At 47.5% G+C, this 19481-nt stretch overlaps 1 protein-coding gene across 1 annotated transcript in view; it reads right to left on the bottom strand.

The window, feature by feature from the left end:
- LOC133114494 (C-Jun-amino-terminal kinase-interacting protein 3-like) overlaps window positions 1–19481 on the bottom strand; it is a 54598-nt gene that overhangs the window by 2055 nt on the left and 33062 nt on the right. Inside the window, exons 18-33 of the mRNA XM_061223955.1 lie at window positions 15867–15993; window positions 14091–14142; window positions 13427–13512; window positions 12809–12976; window positions 10820–10985; window positions 9220–9408; window positions 8578–8761; window positions 7902–8024; window positions 7358–7438; window positions 6805–6872; window positions 6240–6388; window positions 5929–6100; window positions 4954–5067; window positions 4204–4242; window positions 2624–2788; window positions 1168–1314 (exon numbers count right to left, since the gene is read on the bottom strand). Of these exons, the coding sequence (XP_061079939.1) occupies window positions 1168–1314; window positions 2624–2788; window positions 4204–4242; window positions 4954–5067; window positions 5929–6100; window positions 6240–6388; window positions 6805–6872; window positions 7358–7438; window positions 7902–8024; window positions 8578–8761; window positions 9220–9408; window positions 10820–10985; window positions 12809–12976; window positions 13427–13512; window positions 14091–14142; window positions 15867–15993 (2030 nt within the window). The remainder of the gene's footprint in view (window positions 1–1167; window positions 1315–2623; window positions 2789–4203; window positions 4243–4953; window positions 5068–5928; window positions 6101–6239; window positions 6389–6804; window positions 6873–7357; window positions 7439–7901; window positions 8025–8577; window positions 8762–9219; window positions 9409–10819; window positions 10986–12808; window positions 12977–13426; window positions 13513–14090; window positions 14143–15866; window positions 15994–19481) is intronic.

The following is a 19481-nucleotide window of genomic DNA, read 5'->3' as shown; positions in this document are numbered from 1 at the left end:
TCCCATAGAGATCCATTCAAGAGTTTTAGTATCGTTTGTAGGACAACCTGAAAACAAGATATCCAGACATTAGGAAGTCATGCTATGCAATGGATATGCAACCAAATACAAAACATGACTATTTTATTTGACATTATGTTAAATTGTCTCAAACATTAAAATGGGGGCAAAAAAATGTGTGAGTGAGTGTGTGTGAGAGAGGGAGAGAGTGAGTGTGTGTGAACCTGTGTGAGAGAGTGAGTGTGTATGTGTGTAAGAGTGTGTGTGTGAGAGAGTGTGTGTGTGTGTGTGTGAGAGAGCGTGCGAGAGAGAGAGTGTGTGTGTGTGTGTGTGTGTGAGCGTGTGAGAGAGAGTGTGTGTGTGTGTGTGTGTGTGTAGGTGAGCGTGCGAGAGAGAGAGTGTGTGTGTGTGTGTGTGTGTGTGTGTGAGCATGTGAGAGAGAGAGAGAGTGTGTGTGTGTGTGTAGGTGAGCGTGTGAGAGAGAGAGTGTGTGTGTGAGAGAGAGGGAGTGTGTGTGTGTGTAGGTGAGCGTGGGAGAGAGAGAGAGAGTGTGTGTGTGTGTGCGTGTGAGAGAGCGTGCGAGAGAGAGTGTGTGTGTGTGAGCGTGTGAGAGAGAGAGTGTGTGTGTGTGTGTGTAGGTGAGCATGTGAGAGAGAGAGTGTGTGTGTGTGTGTGAGCATGTGAGAGAGAGTGTGTGTGTGAGAGAGAGAGTGTGTGTGTGTGAGCGTGTGAGAGAGAGAGAGTGTGTGTGTGTGTAGGTGAGCGTGTGAGAGAGAGAGTGTGTGTGTGTGAGCGTGTGAGAGAGAGAGTGTGTGTGTGTGTGTGTGTGTGAGCGTGAGAGAGAATGTGTGTGTGTGTGTGTGTGTGTGTGAGCGTGAGAGAGAGTGTGTGTGTGTGAGCGTGAGCGTGTGAGAGAGAGAGTGTGTGTGTGTGTGTGTGTGTGTGAGCGTGTGTGAGAGAGAGTGTGTGTGTGTAGGTGAGTGTGTGTGTGTGTGTGTGAGCGTGAGAGAGAGAGTGTGTGTGTGTGTGTGTGTGTGTGTGTGTGTGAGCGTGTGAGAGAGAGAGTGTGTGTGAGCATGTGTATAGGTGAGTGAGTATGTGTGTGTGTGTGTGTGTGTGTGTGAGAGTGTGAGAGAGAGAGGGTGTGTGTGTGACTGCTCAGTGTACCTATGCGGAAGTCGATGTAGCCCTCCCCTCCACTCAGCACCAGCACGTTGTTGACAGTCTGGGCTTCAGCCTCAGGGGGCGCTGTGGAGCCGGCATTCTCTGAGGGGCTGTCCAGCACGCTGCCGTTCAGGGTGGCCAACACATTGCCTGAGAGAAACAGGGCCACTCTGGTTATAACGGGCAATTACACATAATAATAACAATAATAATAACAATAATAATAATAATAATAATAATAATCAGTTATATGTATATTCTATCAGCTCCTTTAGAGGTTGTTGTTGGATTTTTCTAGCTTCAGTCTGGGGATCTCAGTGTTGCATGTTCTCCCCGTGTTCATGTGGGTTTCCACTAGGTATTCCAGTTTCCTTCCACACTCCTTAGACATGCAGGTTATGTTAATTGGCGACTCTAAATTGCCCACGGGTACGAGTTAATGAAAAGTGCCTAAAAACGTACAAATGCTTGTTGCTGGGACAGTACACTATAGGTACATAAAATTGTACTCCTAGCCAGCAATATGTCATTAATTTGTACTTTTTTTGTTTACTCATTTGTACCCAAAGAGAAAATGACTGTACTTTCAGGGTACATTTGGGAAAAATGTACCTCCACTGTCACTTTACTATTTATTTCTGAGAGTGTACCCTAATCCTTTGTACTTTCTCATGTTTGTTTTTTGGCAATTGCGGCAGAACCAGCGCTCCTGACTAATTTCGGTGGACCTTCATCAGGCTAACCTGGCACGGAGACAAAGAACTTGTACCCTAATCCTTCGTACTTTCTCATGTTTGTTTTTTGGGAATTGCGGCAGAACCAGCGCTCCTGACTAATTTCGGTGGACCTTCATCAGGCTAACCTGGCATGGAGACAAAGAACTTGTACCCTAATCCTTTGTACTTTCTCATGTTTGTTTTTTGGCAATTGCGGCAGAACCAGCGCTCCTGACTAATTTCGGTGGACCTTCATCAGGCTAACCTGGCACGGAGACAAAGAACTTGTACCCTAATCCTTTGTACTTTCTCATGTTTGTTTTTTGGCAATTGCGGCAGAACCAGCCCTCCTGACTAATTTCGGTGGACCCTCATCAGGCTAACCTGGCACGGAGACAAAGAACTTGTACCCTAATCCTTTGTACTTTCTCATGTTTGTTTTTTGGCAATTGCGGCAGAACCAGCGCTCCTGACTAATTTCGGTGGACCTTCGTCAGGCTAACCTGGCACGGAGACGAAGAACTTGTACCCTAATCCTTTGTACTTTCTCATGTTTGTTTTTTGGCAATTGCGGCAGAACCAGCGCTCCTGACTAATTTCGGTGGACCTTCATCAGGCTAACCTGGCACGGAGACAAAGAACTTGTACCCTAATCTTTTGTACTTTCTCATGTTTGTTTTTTTTGGCAATTGCGGCAGAACCAGCGCTCCTGACTAATTTCGGTGGACCTTCGTCAGGCTAACCTGGCACGGAGACGAAGAACTTGACGGCGTCGCGGTGCCCGTGGAAGCAGAGCTGGGCCTGGGCCATGGAGCAGTACGGGATGAAGCTCCCGCTGGTCTTCTCCGCGCTGTCGCTGGCGTACACGTGGATCACGCCCCCCGACGAGGTCGGGGACACCTTATTGGCTGAGGATGGAGAAGGGCAGCGGTGAGTGACAGGGGGATTGCCTGAACCCTGCGGAGAGGGGCCTGGCCGAGGCTACAGGAAGAGCCAAGATGGCGGAGATTTCCGCAAAGCACGTCAACGGGAAAGATGGAAGGATTCTCCTGATAAGTGTGTGTGGGAGTTTACTGAGCTTTTCCGGATATTTGGATCCTATGAAATACTCTCAAAAAGTGCAAAACCTGCCTTCTGCTCCTCTTGGTTAGCTCAATTGCCCCAGGCAAGATAAATCAAAGCAAAAGTATTTAAATCCAAAACAATTACATATTTGACTGGTCATGTTTGTCTGGGAAAGAGAACTAAAAAAATAGAAGAAAACTAAATGCACCTTCAGGTGGAAGATGGCCAACTACCAGGTTTCACAGGGTTGGGGCCAATTCTGTTTCCATTCAGTCAATTCAGGAAGTGATTCAGTTCATCAATCGAAAATAGGACATAATGCTGGATGGGGATTTCTCCATTCATGAACTGAATTTCAATTCATTTTCTCACCTGAAATTGATTAGTCCCCAACCAAACAAATTTACCTACGGGTACAAATAAAGTAACTTGAACTTGAACTTGAACCATGATATTTGTTCAACTTGCAAGTGCGGAAGGCAAAAGGCAAGTGCAATATATGGGGGGGCAAATGAGGAAAAACCCACCATCGATTTTTCAGACGTACATGCAGATGGATACAGCTGACTGTGGCAATCCCACTCCAGAGCTACTGCACTACCAACCAACACAGGTGCACTGAGGCACCAACAATATGCAGAGGAGGCTTGCAGATGATACTGCAGGATGACTGCTTTCACGTCTTTACCACAAGCACTTAAATACAGTCCTAGGCCACGAGAAAGGGCTCAGGCCTGCCCCTAACACCACAATACTCGGCAGCAGAAAACACAACAAGGATAGTTTGGACATACAGTGTGACAAAGAGCAGGGGTCATCAACTCCACTGCAAAAAAAAATGACTCAACAAGTGTTTTAGTCTTGTATCACAACTTAATTATCTTTTTTTTCTTTCTCGCAAGTATTTTTTAAGTCGATACAAGACCAAAATACTTGTCATTTTTTGGTTTTTGCAGCATCTGGCCCTCGAATCCAAATCCAGCCCTGGTTTCCTTTTCTCCCAGGTCATTAGAGCGACTGATCGGCCACACCGTCTTCACACCCGACTCCCAGGTAAAGGGAGGGTGGGAAAGCCAGCAGTTCCGAGGACCGTGAGTTGGTGATCCCTGACGTGTAACAGACGGTCTACTCGAGTAACGGGCTCTCTGGCTGGCGGTATGAATATGCAGAATGTGACACAGGAGGAGGACAGAAGAGCGAAGCTGAGCGCTGAGGATGACTATGACGGGAGGCTGAGGAAGGACGAACTCGCACTTACCCCTCAAGCCCAGGAGCTGTCCTCGATGTAGGACTACGGCTAAGGAAGAGGGGAGGGGGAGATGGAGAGGGGGTGGTGGAGGAGATGGAGGGGGAGAGATGGAGAGGGGGGTAGGTGAGAGGAGAGGGAGAGATGGAGAGGATGGTGGGTGAGAGGGGAGGGAGAGGGAGAGATGGAGAGGATGGTGGGTGAGAGGGGAGGGAGAGGGAGAGGATGGTGGGTGAGAGGAGAGGGAGAGATGGAGAGGTGGTGGTGGAGGAGAGGTGAGAGAGAGATGGAGAGGGGGGTAGGTGAGAGGAGAGGAGGAGATGGAGAGGCGGTGGAGGAGAGGAGAGGGAGAGATGGAGAGGCAGTGGAGGAGAGGAGAGGGAGAGATGGAGAGGCAGTGGTGGAGGAGAGGAGAGGGAGAGATGGAGAGGGGGTGGTGGAGGAGAGGGAGAGATGGAGAGGGTGGTGGGTGAGAGGAGAGGGAGAGACAGAAAAAGACAGGACAGCAGGGTGAGAGGGATAGAGAGGGATAGAGAGGGAAAGCACAGACCAGACAGAAGGAAGCAAAGCGGAGGGAAAGAAAAGAGATCCGTTAAAGGGAACGACGGTTAGACAGAAATCAAAACAGCTGAGGTGCGGGACTGAGCTGGCCGGAGACGGCGGCTCCTTCGTAGCGCCTCCTCCCGTACGGAGGCGCAGAAAGAGGAGTCGCGCGGGGCGTCCGGACGTGCGCACACCGACCGGCCTCTCGCTCTGACTCACTCTCTGTCAGCGGGATGGAGATGACCACGCCGTTCCCTGTCCCCACCCACAGGCGGTTCCCTCCAATCAGGAGCGCTGTGATGCGCACAAATGAGAAGCCCAGCTTGCCGGTACCTGCCAATCAAAACATAGACACAAGAATTCAGCTGCTGTCAGATGATTGTTTACAGCCACCCAAACGTCACACCACAAACAGCACTCTTGTACAGGAATTTGCTCTAACTGTTGTAATCATGGACTCACATGCACTCAGTGAGCATTTTATCACATATTTTATTTTGTAGACTTCTACCGCTGTAGCCTATCCACTTAGAGTTATGATGCGTTGTGTGTTCAGAGATGCCCTTCTGCATACCACTGTTGTAATGTGTGGTTATTTGCATTACTGTCACCTTCCTGTCAGCTTTGACCAGTCTGGCCATTCTCCTCTGATGTCTCTCATTAACAATCAGTTTCTGTCTGCAGAACTGCTGCTCACTGAATTATTTTTGTTTGCACCATTCTTTACGAACTCTAGAGACTAGTGTGTATGAAAATGCCAGGACATCAGCAGTTTCTGAGATGCTCAAACCACCAAAAAGCTTGGAATTTTCAGGGTTTCAGAACAGTACTGTTTTACTATTTGTGATGGTAAAATGCCCATGAGCATTGGCTTTTGGTCCGGCTCTCGTGGAGCGGCATAATTGGCTCGCTCCAGGGAGGGACTTGACAGGGTTAGCGGATCGTCGCACACAACAGCACCCTGGGCGCCTTGGAATCACAGTCATGAGCATGAGACGAGACGGCTTGAAGAAGGCGTGTCACTCTCCTTCGGGCCGCCGAGGGACGGGGTGTGGGTGGTGTATCCCCCAGCTAACACTAATTGGATTAGATCGGGTACAATTTGCCACCAAATTGGGAGAAAAAGGGAAAAATAGTTTTTTATTTTTTATTTCTTTAAAGGAAACTGTGTGACGGGGAGGCGGAGCGTCGCACCGAGCATCTTGCTGACGTAGGGCTCGATGTCCACGTCCTGCAGGTGCTGGTGGGTGAGGGCGTGGTACAGGCGCAGCGTGGAGTCCAAACGGATCGACACCCACACGCCGTCGCCGATCCACGCCAGCTGCCGGACCTGGCTCTCCTTCCGGGGGTGCGCGTCGAACGATTTCTGAAAGAGAGCCGTATTCACGGCACGCGTCAAATACGTCCCGCTTCTCTGAGAGGAAGCGCCACGCGGCGGCTCATCGGCCGTAAGGAAAGGACGCTAACGTTAGCGCCACGCCCGCGGCGTCGCCGTGGTAACTCGCCTCGATCTGCATGGTCTTGGGCTGGATGACGTGCACCTTGTTCTTGTAGCCGCACCACACCTTGTCGTGCACCACCGCCATGCAGCGGATGGAGTGGTGGGGCCGCCCCAGGTCCATCAGGTGGTAGTTACTCAAGTCCCACTGCCCATCTGCGCACACACACACACACAGACAGTGACTTTAGCACTTACTGGGTCTTAATAAGTGCAATTATTTGTAAATATTTATGGATGAAAGCATCTGATCTGGTAAAAGCAGATGATACATCTGTCTGCTCAGAGCTCACTCTGTTTGAGTTGAGCCCAGTGAAGTTCAGAGCTCACTCTGTGTTTGAGTTGAGCCCAGTGAAGTTCAGAGCTCACTCTGTGTTTGAGTTGAGCCCAGTGAAGTTCAGAGCTCACTCTGTTTGAGTTGAGCCCAGTGAAGTTCAGAGCTCACTCTGTGTTTGAGTTGAGCCCAGTGAAGTTCAGAGCTCACTCTGTGTTTGAGTTGAGCCCAGTGAAGTTCAGCTCACTCTGTGTTTCAGTTGAACCCAGTGGAGCTCAGTTCATTTTATGTTTTGTACCTTCAGATCTGTGAAAGATGGCCAATGTGCCATCTGCCAGGGCCACCAGAACTCTCCCTTTCACATGCCTGTAATTCAGACACATGCAGTCACAGACAAAACAAACCAGAGCTTCACACAGAAATTACACCCTCACAACATCAACAGGGTCCCACATACCGACTCAATTCACGTAGCTAATTTATTAAAGTAAATCATTAACATAGATGGCTGTACATTACAGTATATATGAAATGAAAGACACTTTGTTTACAAATTACAAAGCTATAGAGGGGAGAGTGAGACCTGGTTCACACTCTTAATTAAATGAAATGAGTAAATTTTATGACATAACTAAGGTCTTGAAAATGCTTGTATTATTCACGGCATATTATTTATATGTTTATATTCTCCTTATGCCTGTGTATGTCACATATTTTAATATTTAACATTTTCAATAATGAAGAGCAGCAGCTTCCTAGCTATTCTGCTTATATACCTATACCTATACGTACATATACCTATACGTACTAAACTAAATAAACTAGCAAACTGACACCGCAAGCTTACTTACACGAGGCTGAGCACTGAGTCCTTCAGTTTGATTGAATGCAGACATTTCCTCCAGTTGGAGACGGCAGAGTGGACATACAGCCTGAGAAAGCAGCACAGGGTCACAATCAGCCAATGAGAGGCTCACCCAGAGCATACACTAACAGCTTGGCCAATCAGAGGCTGACCCTGATCTCAGACTTAAACAGCTCCGTCAGTCAGGGGGTGTACGAATGGGGAGATGGCGGAGGTAGAGGTGTGTAGATGAGCAGATGGTGGAGGTATAGGAGTACAGATGAGCAGAGGGTGGAGTCATACAGATGGGTAAAAGGCAGAGATGTATAGATGGGTAGAGGGTGGAGGTGTATAGATGAGTAGAGGGTGGAGTTATACAGATGGGTAAAAGGCAGAGATGTATCGATGGGTAGAGGGTGGAGGTGTATAGATGAGTAGAGGGTGGAGGTATACAGATGGGTAAAAGGCAGAGATGTAGCGATGGGTAGAAGGTAGAGGTGTATTGATGGGTAGAAGGTAGAGGTGAAGGTGTTTTGGTGTCAGGGACACACCAGCCGTTCTGGGCTCCCAGCCACATGGTGGGGGCTGTGCTGCTTGGGGCTCCAGACTCTTCCCCCCTGTCTTCTGTTTCCTGGGCTGTGGGATTCGCCTCCTCCTTCGACTGTCCGGCCTCCCTGTGGTGGAGGACGAGGTGTAAAGTCAGGCTATTATTTTGGGGAGGACATGTGGGGTGGTTTTAGTCTGGGCACCCTTTACATGACTGAAGTCATAGGTCAATGATGCAATTCTTTTGGATTCAAATACATTCCTGTGCTTGATTGATCATGCCTGGTGCCTGGAGTCAACCAAGAGGACCAGAAGGCAGGCTTGTACTTTTGGGGGTATTTGATAGGTTCCAATACACCAGACAAGCCCACCCTGCTGAAAAAAAAGAGCTGAAGCTAGGTTTTGAAACAGCTGGTAGCTGGTTGACCACTTTAGAGCAGCTCCCAGCTCAACCTGGTTTGACCAGCTTAAGCTATGTTTTGAAAAAGCTGGTAGCTGGTTGACCAGCTCATACCCAGCCAGATCAGCTAATGACCAACTTGACCAGCTCAATTTTCCAGCTGTTCAAGCTGGCATAGCTGGATTTCTCACCAAGGCAGAGTGTAGAAAAGTATTTGAATCCTAAACAGTTAGGATAGGTCTGCGTGACTCATTCAGGACAGACGCGAGCGTGGTTCCTACCTGTCCGCAGGTGCGCCCGGGGGGAGGTGCTGGGGGTCGGTGAAGACGTGCTCGGTGAAGGGCCTGGGGGGGGCCGACACCTCCTCCTTGCAGGGCGCCGGCTCAGACACCTCGGTGGCTTCCGTGGCCTCCTCGGCCGACTGGGACACATTGAGCTTCCCGCTCAGGAGAGGGGCCACGTGACCTGGAGCCGGCACACGCCGTCACACGCTTAGCTCGCTTTACTTCATAAGAACCCCCCGCCATTGCACACGCGTCGCCATGGTAATTTTTAACCCTCCTGTGACAATTTTATGACCTCTTATGTTTGGGGTTTGTAAGTCGGAAAAAAGGCATATTTCCCGAAATGTTGGTGTATTCCTTTAAAGGTGATGCTACGCGATGCGACTTTTTGGGCAACAGTTGCTGCCAACGTTGCCAGCCACTACTTACTTTGATAATTAGAGGGGAAGGGCAACATCATTTTTTATCCAGACGGTAACTTGCAATGGGCAGCTTCCGGGAATCATTCTATCACTATCCTGATATTGGGTCATGTGATCACCCAGTCTCAAATATACTATTTTCAATAATGGCTGCCGTTCTGCGGCGTGATGAGAAGGAGCTTGCGGTGATACGATCAGTCTTAAGAGCAGGACGTACCCTGGGTCCTGTCCCCCACCGGCGTGTCCGTCCTGGAGGAGCAGTTGCTGCGGACCACACTGCAGTTGGTGGCGCAGCCCACGAGCGTGATGCCGGCCAGCATGCCCTCCACCCCGCCGCTGTCCTCCGATCCTCCTTCTCCCTGCTCCAGGAATATCTCCCCCGCCGGGTAGTCGCTCTCGCTGGCCGCTGGGACGAAAGAGAGAAACGGGCACACCCGTCAGCTACCAGAACAATGAACCCAATTGCCAGACCACAGAGGTTAAAGTTAAAGTCTTTATTAACTCCACAGCAGGTCAGACAGGCAGGAATGGTGTAGATTAGGCAGTTTGTAAACGATAGTCCAGGCAAAGGTTTGGTTTCTGGGCAAATGGTAACAACACAGGTAATCAGAGAATGGTTGATGTCACAGGCAGATGGTTGAAAACAAACAGTCCAAACAGGCGAAGTAACAAAAACCAAAACCAGAAGCACTAACCAATAAATCAAAGGGAGTCCAAAAACGGCGGTTCAAATCAGAACAGAAAGGTAATCCAAAAGTCGTACTCGAAACAGGTCGAAACACAAGAGATCAGACTGAAATAATTAAAGCACATGATAATCTGGCAATGAGTAGAACAAACAAAGATACACAGATAATGAGACGGAAATACAATCAGGTGTACAAAACAATCAGGGAGTGACAGAACTGGCAGACAGTCTACGGTGAGCACACCTGACAACATCACAATTCATGTTTGCATATGGCTTGGAAACACTTTGAGCTGCATTTATGAACGGTGCCATGTAGATAAAGCTATTATTATTGGTAGTAGTATTATAATTATTATGGAAGATTCTCAATCTTCAACTTATACAGTTTACCATCTAATTTCCATGTACTGAGGAAAGGGTTTGAATGTTCTCCACTGAGAAGCACCCCAAGCCTTGTGTGTGTGTGTGTGTGTGTGTGTGTGTGTGTGTGTCTGGTTACAGCCAGAAGAGAGGAATGGAAGTAATTGGTTCTCAAAGGCCCTGTTCACAATAGCATTTTGTGGATCAATAGCAAGACTTGCTCCTGTATGTACAGTGCTGTCAGTAGGTTAGTAATAGTGCGATATTTGTTCAAATGCGAGAAGGGTGCATGGACATGGACTTTCAATTTGTGTTGGTTCTGCCAAGGGAAGCCTGAGAAGATGTGTTTCCACGTCTGATTCAGCAGTGAATGCAGCAACATCGAATGCAGATTATTTTAACAGTACTCAACATCGCTTCTTTAACAGTACTCAACATCACTTCCTTTAACAGTACCCAACATAATTTCCTTTAACAGCACTCAACAGCGTTCTCTATGTTGGTTTCAGAGTGAAAGGAAGTCAGGGTGTGTTGCGCATCTGCTCCTGATTGTCAACTGCCATTCCCCTCCATACTCGCACAAACAAGCTCATTTGCATAGGAACAAGTCAACAAGTCAAGCTGCTCCCCTTACCAATACACATCGCTCTCGTTCATAGCCATGCTAATCGTGAACTTAACCCTATTAAGGAATAAAATGCGAAGAGAGAGAGCCGTGTTTGGCTGGAGCGTGAGCGGGCCCAAGCGCAGTGGGGGAGGAGCTGACCTGGCACGCCGGAGATGCAAAGCACGTGGGCATTGCAGACGTTGAACTGATCCACCAGCGAGCCGGGCTGGTTGGCGTCGATGATGACCACCTTGCTGGCGGAGTAGGTGCTGGTGAGGATCCACACCCGGCTGCTCATGGAGTCCAGCTCCTGCAGCTCCTTCCGCTGCGGAGGAGAGGGAGCCACAGAGAGCACTCAGGTCAGATCCCGCTCACACAGGTCAGATCCCGTTGATACAGGTCAGATCCCACTCACACAGGTCAGATCCCACTCACACAGGTCAGATCCCACTCACACAGGTCTGATCCCGCTGATACAGGTCAGATCCCGCTGATACAGGTCAGATCCCACTCACACAGATCTGATCCCGCTGATACAGGTCAGATCCCACTCACACAGGTCAGATCCCACTCACACAGGCCTGATCCTGCTGATACAGGTCAGATCCTGCTGATACAGGTCAGATCCCACTCACACAGGTCAGATCCCACTCACACAGGTCAGATCCTGCTGATACAGGTCATATCCCGCTGATACAGGTCAGGTCCCACTCAGAAAGGTCAGATCCTGCTGATACAGGTCAGATCCCACTCACACAGGTCATATCCCGCTGATACAGGTCAGGTCCCACTCAGAAAGGTCAGATCCTGCTGATACAGGTCAGATCCCACTCACACAGGTCAGATCCCGCTGATACAGGTCAGATCCCGCTGATACAGGTCAGATCCCACTCACACAGGTAAGATCCTACTGATACAGGTTAGATCCAACTGATAAAGTTACAGGTAAGATCCTACTGATACAGATTCTTACTGAATCAGAAACCATTGCAAATACGGCTTCTTGGTTTGCAAACTTTCTTAATGGCTACAATACGTTTTATTTACAAAAGAACAGTAGGCAACAATGCAAGATACTGTGGCAAGCAGCAGCAGCTAACGGTTTGAAGCCACGTCAATTGCAGATGTAGCAGATGGGTAGAGGTGGATCCACAGGTCCCTCATTTATACGATTTATGCCCCAGATGTCTCGCAGTCATGGGACTTGTAGTTCTCATTTGTCCCAGAGTGACATATACACAGAGAGTGATGGGACTTGTAGTTTTCATATGATCTAGAGTGACATATACACAAAGAGTTGTGGGACTTGTAGTTCTAATATGATCTACAGTGACATATACACAGTTGTAGGAGTTGTGTGGTGGGAACTACAGTCTTAGGCACCCTAGACTTTATTATATATATGTTTATTTTTTGTGTGTATTAGAATAAAAGAACACATTTGAGATTTCCAAATATTCATTTTCCAAAAAATTTATTTTGTATTTAATTTTAAAAAGTAACATAGTACTGTAAGCAACTGACTACTTTTTACATAAAAACTTGATCAAGGCTGTCTGAGATCAAAAGCTAGGAGCCTACCAAAGTCTGCAGAAGAACTGTGCCAAGTTCTCCAACATGCTTGGAACAACCTCCCTGCTGATTGTCTTATAGAACTGCAGGACAGCGTTGGCTATCTCAGAGAAGTGATGGTTTAGCACCGAAGGGTGGTCACAAAAAATATTGACTTGATTCAGTTCTTAACTATTCTGCCAAATTACTAAAATGTAATGTGAAACGTATAGTACGTTTATTTAGGACCTTTCATTGAATTGTTTTTGAAAGAATCTTATCTGTACAGAATGTGATAGTATGTGACTACATTACATTACATTTTACATTATTGGCATTTGGCAGACGCTCTTATCCAGAGCGACGTACAGTTGATTAGACTAAGCAGGAGACAATCCTCCCCTGGAGCAATGCAGGGTTAAGGGCCTTGCTCAAGGGCCGAACGGCTGTGCGGATCTTATTGTGGCTATACTGGGATTCGATCCACCGACCTTTGGGGTCCCAGTCATGTGCCTTAACCACTACGCTACAGGACGCCCTGTGGCTACAGGCGCCTAAGACTTCCACACAGCGCTGTACTTCTTGAAGTTCTATTACCTTCTTCTTCTCAGGGGAGCTGTGATTAGAGCTCTTACTCTCCTCTCCATCCTCCTCTCCAGTCAGAGGGTCCGTGCCATTGGACGAGGTCTTTGCCACATCGCTGGACGGGTTGTCCTGTGTGGCCGTCTTCCACCCGGTCAGGTCCACCCCTGCCGCACACCACAGCTGGACACAGACAGGTCGGGAGACTCAGCATTCAAACTGAATCCTTCAACTGTCACAAAGCTCATCCCAGAGTGACCTGTAACCCTGTACATTTATCGCAGAGATAACATTTTGGGTTGTCATCTTGCATGCAGTTCAGTCCAGAGGGTGAGAATTTAATGACCATTTAATCAGGAGCATAAGCATAATGTTTATATCCCATGACATACTAAACCTCAGGCTGATTTCATTGAAACGTAATATGCTAAGCATTTGAACTCGACCTTGTTGTTTAACATGCAGTATTCAGTATATTAATTTGGTGAGCAATTAATTAAAATGTTCACCAAAGATAATAGTTTTCCTTTGAGGAAGTGACAAATGTCTATTTAAAATTAGAAACCTACCCTATGGTGTTCAAATAAAATTGTCAGGTAAAATAATCGCAATAAAACCAGCTCCTCTCTTTACCTTCCTGTTTGGGTCCTTCTCCACCAGGGGGCGACAATAAACAGGAACGGGGACGTTCTTCATGCGGTTATCCTCCTTGTCATTGGGACCGATCTGTGGGGCGGACACAGTTGTTGGGCACACAGACAAAGACATGACACACCACAGCGCACATTCACAGCAGGGCAGACAGACGTCTCAGAGAAGGCTTTCATCCTTAGCTCTGACTACAAACACCAACCCAAACAAATCTCCCAGACCTTTAAGGCTGCCTTCCACCTCAGCAGAACCTGTAACCAAGAATTTATTATGTCATGCCTGGATTTTTTTGTTGTTTTTTTCTTGCTGGGCAGATTGAGACAGACAGAGATGTTTAGCCATATTCAGAAGGAGACATCAGAGACTGGTTCAAGACAGAGGAAGACATGAATTAGTCAAAGTCGTGGGTTGAGGGCTCTAACCAGCAGGCTAGACGGTGCTTAGGCAGTTATTTCAAACACGGGGGTGGGGAGGTAGGCTGTACAGCGGCCAAGGACAGGACAGGACAGGACAGGAGAGGAGAGGGCAGGAGGGGGCTGGTCGGCGCGGGTCCATGCGAACAGGCCCTAAGAGTGTTACACGGGTGTTAGCGACACGCTAGGCTAGGCCGCAGTGGCGCATGCTGGGGCTCTGTCGGTCTCACTTGCCTGGTGCTTCTTCACGGACCCGTCCTGCGCATGCTCCAGCAGAGAGCCTCCCTGCAGGAGACTACAGTTAGAGTGCCCCGCCACACGGGACGGAGCGGGCGCCCGTTACCCGGCAACACCTCCGCAGCCCCCCCGGGGGGTAGCAGGGTAGACTTTCTCAAAAAATAGAAAAGCATGTGACTTTGACCACCTTAAAGAGCAGGCTGAAGACACGCCTTTTCAGGCTGCACCTTTCCCCTCCCCTCCCTACCTCCCTGTAATTTCCAACTAACCGTGTACGCTGTCTATTGTAATTAGCATACTTATGTATACTATTCTTAGTTTTACAGTTGTATTATAAATAAACTGTTATCTGATTAATTTACAAGAGTTCAAGTTTTTATCTATGTGGTCACTTCTAGCACTTGGAACTGCACTGTTGGAACATGAGGCTTTCAGCGCACTTGTCCCTGGTTGTGAGTATGCACTTTGTTGTGCTCTGGATAAGATTCTGCCAAATGCCTATGACGTGTACTGTAATGTCATGTAAAAGCCTGAAGGGCGGGACGCAAGAGGAACACTGCAAGCAAGAGGGAAGGTGGAACCAGTCCAACCAGTCAGAACAGAACTTCATTTGAAAGACATCCCTTATTCACTCAGGAGTATAGTCCATAGGATTACCTTTGACCGAAAAGTCTGTTTATAAGAATCACATGTGCAGGCAAATGTAACGTTTTAAATGGAAAAACTAATCTGAAGTGCACAGAAATGGCACGTTTACAGTGCAGTCCATAAGTATTCGGACAGTGGTACAATTTCTGTTCTTCTGGCTAAAAAGCGTTTTACTTTTTGTCCGTTAAAATGGAGGGACTGTGTATAACAATGGATGTAATTCTTACATGGATCACTGAAAAATACACAGAAATTAAAGGTGACAGTTTGTGCATTAACCTAATGTTCATTGTTGTATTTCAAATGCAATGTGCTGGAGAACAGAGCCAAAAGAACAGAAATTGAACCACTGTCCAAATACTTACGGACAGCACTGTATAAATATGATTAATGAGCCACTTTCACAGCAGGTCCTTTTTCTCATTTTCATTTTTTTATCAGCATCTTGACTGATCTTCGTACACGTTGTCATGTGCCATTTCTAGATATTTTTTAAGTTAAAAAATATCCTTTGGACCATTTGGAAATGAAATAGATGCCTCCTTTTGTCTATTTGTGTGGAAAAGAATGGTTCTCATCAGATTTCAGAATTCATCTCAATAGTATTCCTTTTGGATGGTGGCAAAGAAAACCAATTGATGCCTTTCTTCTGCCATTAGACAAAAGCAGGAGAAAAACATTGTTCGTGAAATAGAGTGATTCCTTTGCTCCAGAGATCAGGAACTCACGGTCCTCGAGGGCCAAGAACAGCTGTATTTCCACCCTCCCCTTACCTGGGAGTCTGGTGTGAAGACAGCGTGGCCAATCAGGAGCACCAATTACCCAGGAGAAAAAAAAAACCAAGGCAGGATTTGGATTTGAGCGCCCGAGTCTATGATGCCTGCCCTTGTGTGTTATATGCTGACTACAAATCCCAGCATGCCTTGCTCAATGACACAGCTTTCCCGCTGGCAGATGGGCTTCAATCAGTGTCATCGTCAGGTGTTATTTTTGCAGGACGAGAGCCAAAGACCTGAGTAATTGAGTGATTATCGAGCTGTTTTGAAAGCCGCTTGAAGAGGCAGCGGCCTTCACACAAGTGTGGGCGGCGGCCGGCCGCGGCACAGGGGACAGGAGGGGGGTACCTGTTTGAAGCGCGGCGGTATGCTCCAGCCGCAGGCCTGCATCAGCCCGTCCTCCCGGCGCACGTGCTCGCGGACCTGCCGGTACTGCTCCCGCCGCTGCTCCCGCCGCACGGACAGCGCGCCTTCGCTGGGGAGAGACGCAGAACCTTACTGGCCCCGCCGACCGGTGGGAGCAGGAGCGTCAGGCCAGTCTTAGTATAACACTGAGTGCAGAAATGAGGAGGAATAGGAGGGGGACCAGCCGCAATGCAACACTGAGTACAAACATCAGCAGGAAGAGCCTTTAGCTCAACACTGATTACAGAAATCAGGAGGAAGATGAGCCTTTAGCTCAACACTGAGTACAGGAATTTGGAGGAAGAGCCTTTAGCTCAACACGGAGTACAGAAATCAGGAGGAAGAGCCTTTAGCTCAACACTAAGTACAGGAATCAGGAGGAAGATGAGCCTTTAGCTCATCACTGAATACAGGAATCAGGAGGAAGATGAGCATTTAGCTCATCACTGAGTAAAGAAATCAGCAGGAAGAGCCTTTAGCTCAACACTGAGTACAGAAATCAGGAGCAAGATGAGCCTTTAGCTCAACACTAAGTACAGGAAACAGGAGGAAGATCCTTTTGCTCAACACTGAGTACAGGAATCAGGAGGAAGATGAGCCTTTAGCTCATCACTGAGTACAGAAATCAGGAGTGAGAGCCTTTAGCTCATCACAGAGTACAGAAATCAGGAGGAAGAGCCTTTAGTTCAACACTAAGTACAGGAATCAGGAGGAAGATCCTTTAGCTCAACACTAAATACAGGAATCAGGAGGAAGAGCCTTTAGCTCATCACAGAGTACAGAAATCAGGAGGAAGAGCCTTTAGCTCATCACTACGTAAAGAAATCAGGAGGAAGAGCCTTTAGCTGAACAGTGAGTACAGAAATCAGGAGGAAGATGAGCCTTTAGCTCATCACTGAGTACAGAAATCAGGAGGGAGAGCCTTTAGCTCATCACAGAGTACAGAAATCAGGAGGAAGAGCCTTTAGCTCAACACTAAGTACAGGAATCAGGAGGAAGATCCTTTTGATCAGCACTTAGTACAGGAATCAGGAGGAAGGTGAGTCTTTAGCTCATCACTGAGTACAGAAATCAGGAGGAAGAGCCTTTAGCTCAATACTGAGTACAGAAATCAGGAGGAAGATGAGCCTTTTGCTCAACACTGAGTACAGGAAACAGGAGGAATAGCCGTTAGCTAATCGCTGAGTACAGAAATCAGGAGGAAGAGCCTTTAGCTCATCACAGAGTACAGAAATCAGGAGGAAGAGCCTTTAGCTCATCACTACGTAAAGAAATCAGGAGGAAGAGCCTTTAGCTCATCACTACATACAGAAATCAGGAGGAAGATCATTTTGCTCAACACTGAGTACAGGAATCAGGAGGAAGATGAGCCTTTAGCTCATCACTGAGTACAGAAATCAGCAGGAAGAGCCTTTAGCTCAACACTGAGTACAGAAATCAAGAGGAAGAGCCTTTAGCTCAACACTGAGTACAGAAATCAGGAGGGAGAACCTTTAGCTCATCACAGAGTACAGGAATCAGGAGGAAGAGCCTTTAGCTCAACACTAAGTACAGGAATCAGGAGGAAGAGCCTTTTGATCAGCACTTAGTACAGAAATCAGGAGGAAGGTGAGCCTTTAGCTCATCACTGAGTACAGAAATCAGGAGGAAGAGCCTTTAGCTCAATACTGAGTACAGAAATCAGGAGGAAGATGAGCCTTTTGCTCAACACTGAGTACAGGAAACAGGAGGAAGGGCCGTTAGCTAATCACTGAGTACAGAAATCAGGAGGAAGAGTCTTTAGCTCATCACAGAGTACAGAAATCAGGAGGAAGAGCCTTTAGCTCATCACTACGTACAGAAATCAGGAGGAAGATCATTTTGCTCAACACTGAGTACAGGAATCAGGAGGAAGATGAGCCTTTAGCTCATCACTGAGTACAGAAATCAGCGGGAAGAGCCTTTAGCTCAACACTGAATACAGAAATCAGGAGCAAGATGGGCCTTTAGCTCATCAATGAGTACAGAAATCAGGAGGAAGAGCCTTTAGCTCAACACTGAGTACAGAAATCAGGAGGAAGAGCCTTTAGCTCATCACAGAGTACAGAAATCAGGAGGAAGAGCCTTTAGCTCAACACTAAGTACAGGAATCAGGAGGAAGATGAGCTTTTAGCTCATCACTGAGTACACAAATCAGCAGGAAGAGCCTTTAGCTCAACATTAAGTACAGGAATCAGGAGGAAGAGCCTTTAGCTCATCACAGAGTACAGAAATCAAGAGGAAGAGCCTTTAGCTCAACACTAAGTACAGAAATCAGGAGGAAGATCCTTTAGCTCAACACTAAGTACAGAAATCAGGAGGAAGATCCTTTAGCTCAACACTGAGTACAGGAATCAGGAGGAAGAGCCGTTAGCTCATCACTGAGTACAGAAATCAGGAGCAAGATGAGCCTTTAGCTCATCGCTGAGTACAGAAATCAGGAGGAAGAGCCTTTAGCTCATGACTGAGTACGGAAATCAGGAAGAAGATGAGCCTTTAGCTCAACACTGAGTACAGGAATCAGGAAGAAGAGCCTTTAGCTCAACACTGAGTACAGAAATCAGGAGCAAGATGAGCCTTTAGCTCATCGCTGAGTACAGAAATCAGGAGGAAGAGCCTTTAGCTCATGACTGAGTACGGAAATCAGGAGGAAGATGAGCCTTTAGCTCAACACTGAGTACAGGAATCAGGAGGAAGAGCCTTTAGCTCAACACTGAGTACAGAAATCAGGAGGAGGAGCCTTTAGCTCATCACTGAGTATAGAAATCAGGAGGAAGAGCCTTTAGCTCAACACTGAGTACAGAAATCAGCAGGAAGAGCCTTTAGCTCAACACTGAGTACAGAAGGCTGTAGCCTATCAGACAAGCATCCTTCTCAGAGAGTACAGGAGTCCGCTCCCGCTCTGTTTAGTGTCACTTCCCTGCTTGGATAACAGCGGCTGGGGGATTCTTAATTAACTGCTTAATGGCTTTGGAGCACTTTGCTCTTATGAAAGGAAATGAATGATCCCATGCAGAAGAGTCCTATTTCTGGCCTGAATCATGTTGGTAACCATTTCAGCAAAGCGTTCATGTCACTTGCTGCTCTTTGAGGCTCCATGGCAACCACGGGGCAACAGTGTCACGGGGCAACAGTGCCACTTCCCGACCAGGCTGGCGGCAATCACCACGGTAACACGGTAAACAGAGGTGGTGAGTCCGCTTTTTTACTCCCAAAGGGCTGATCATTGTGACTAAATATAAAAAACCACATAGCCCTGCGGTACTGTACATTCACCATTACACACAACAAGCCATTCACCATTATTATTACAGTACCCAGCAAGCACTGCAAGCCAATCACAATTATTACTACAGTACCCAGCAAGCACTGCAAGCCATTCACCACTGCTACTTCAGTACCCAGCAAGCACAACAAGGGTCACATGATATCCTAAACTACTGCCATTTTAACTAGGATTAGCCTTTATCATAAGAGCAACAGAGAAGCCCACGCAATATTCAGAGCAGACTTAGTTGAGCCATTATATTCATTTTCGAG

The sequence above is a fragment of the Conger conger genome, chromosome 16, assembly GCF_963514075.1.
Source record: "Conger conger chromosome 16, fConCon1.1, whole genome shotgun sequence".
Lineage (NCBI taxonomy): Eukaryota > Metazoa > Chordata > Actinopteri > Anguilliformes > Congridae > Conger > Conger conger.
This window is presented reverse-complemented; position numbering and strand designations above follow the sequence as displayed.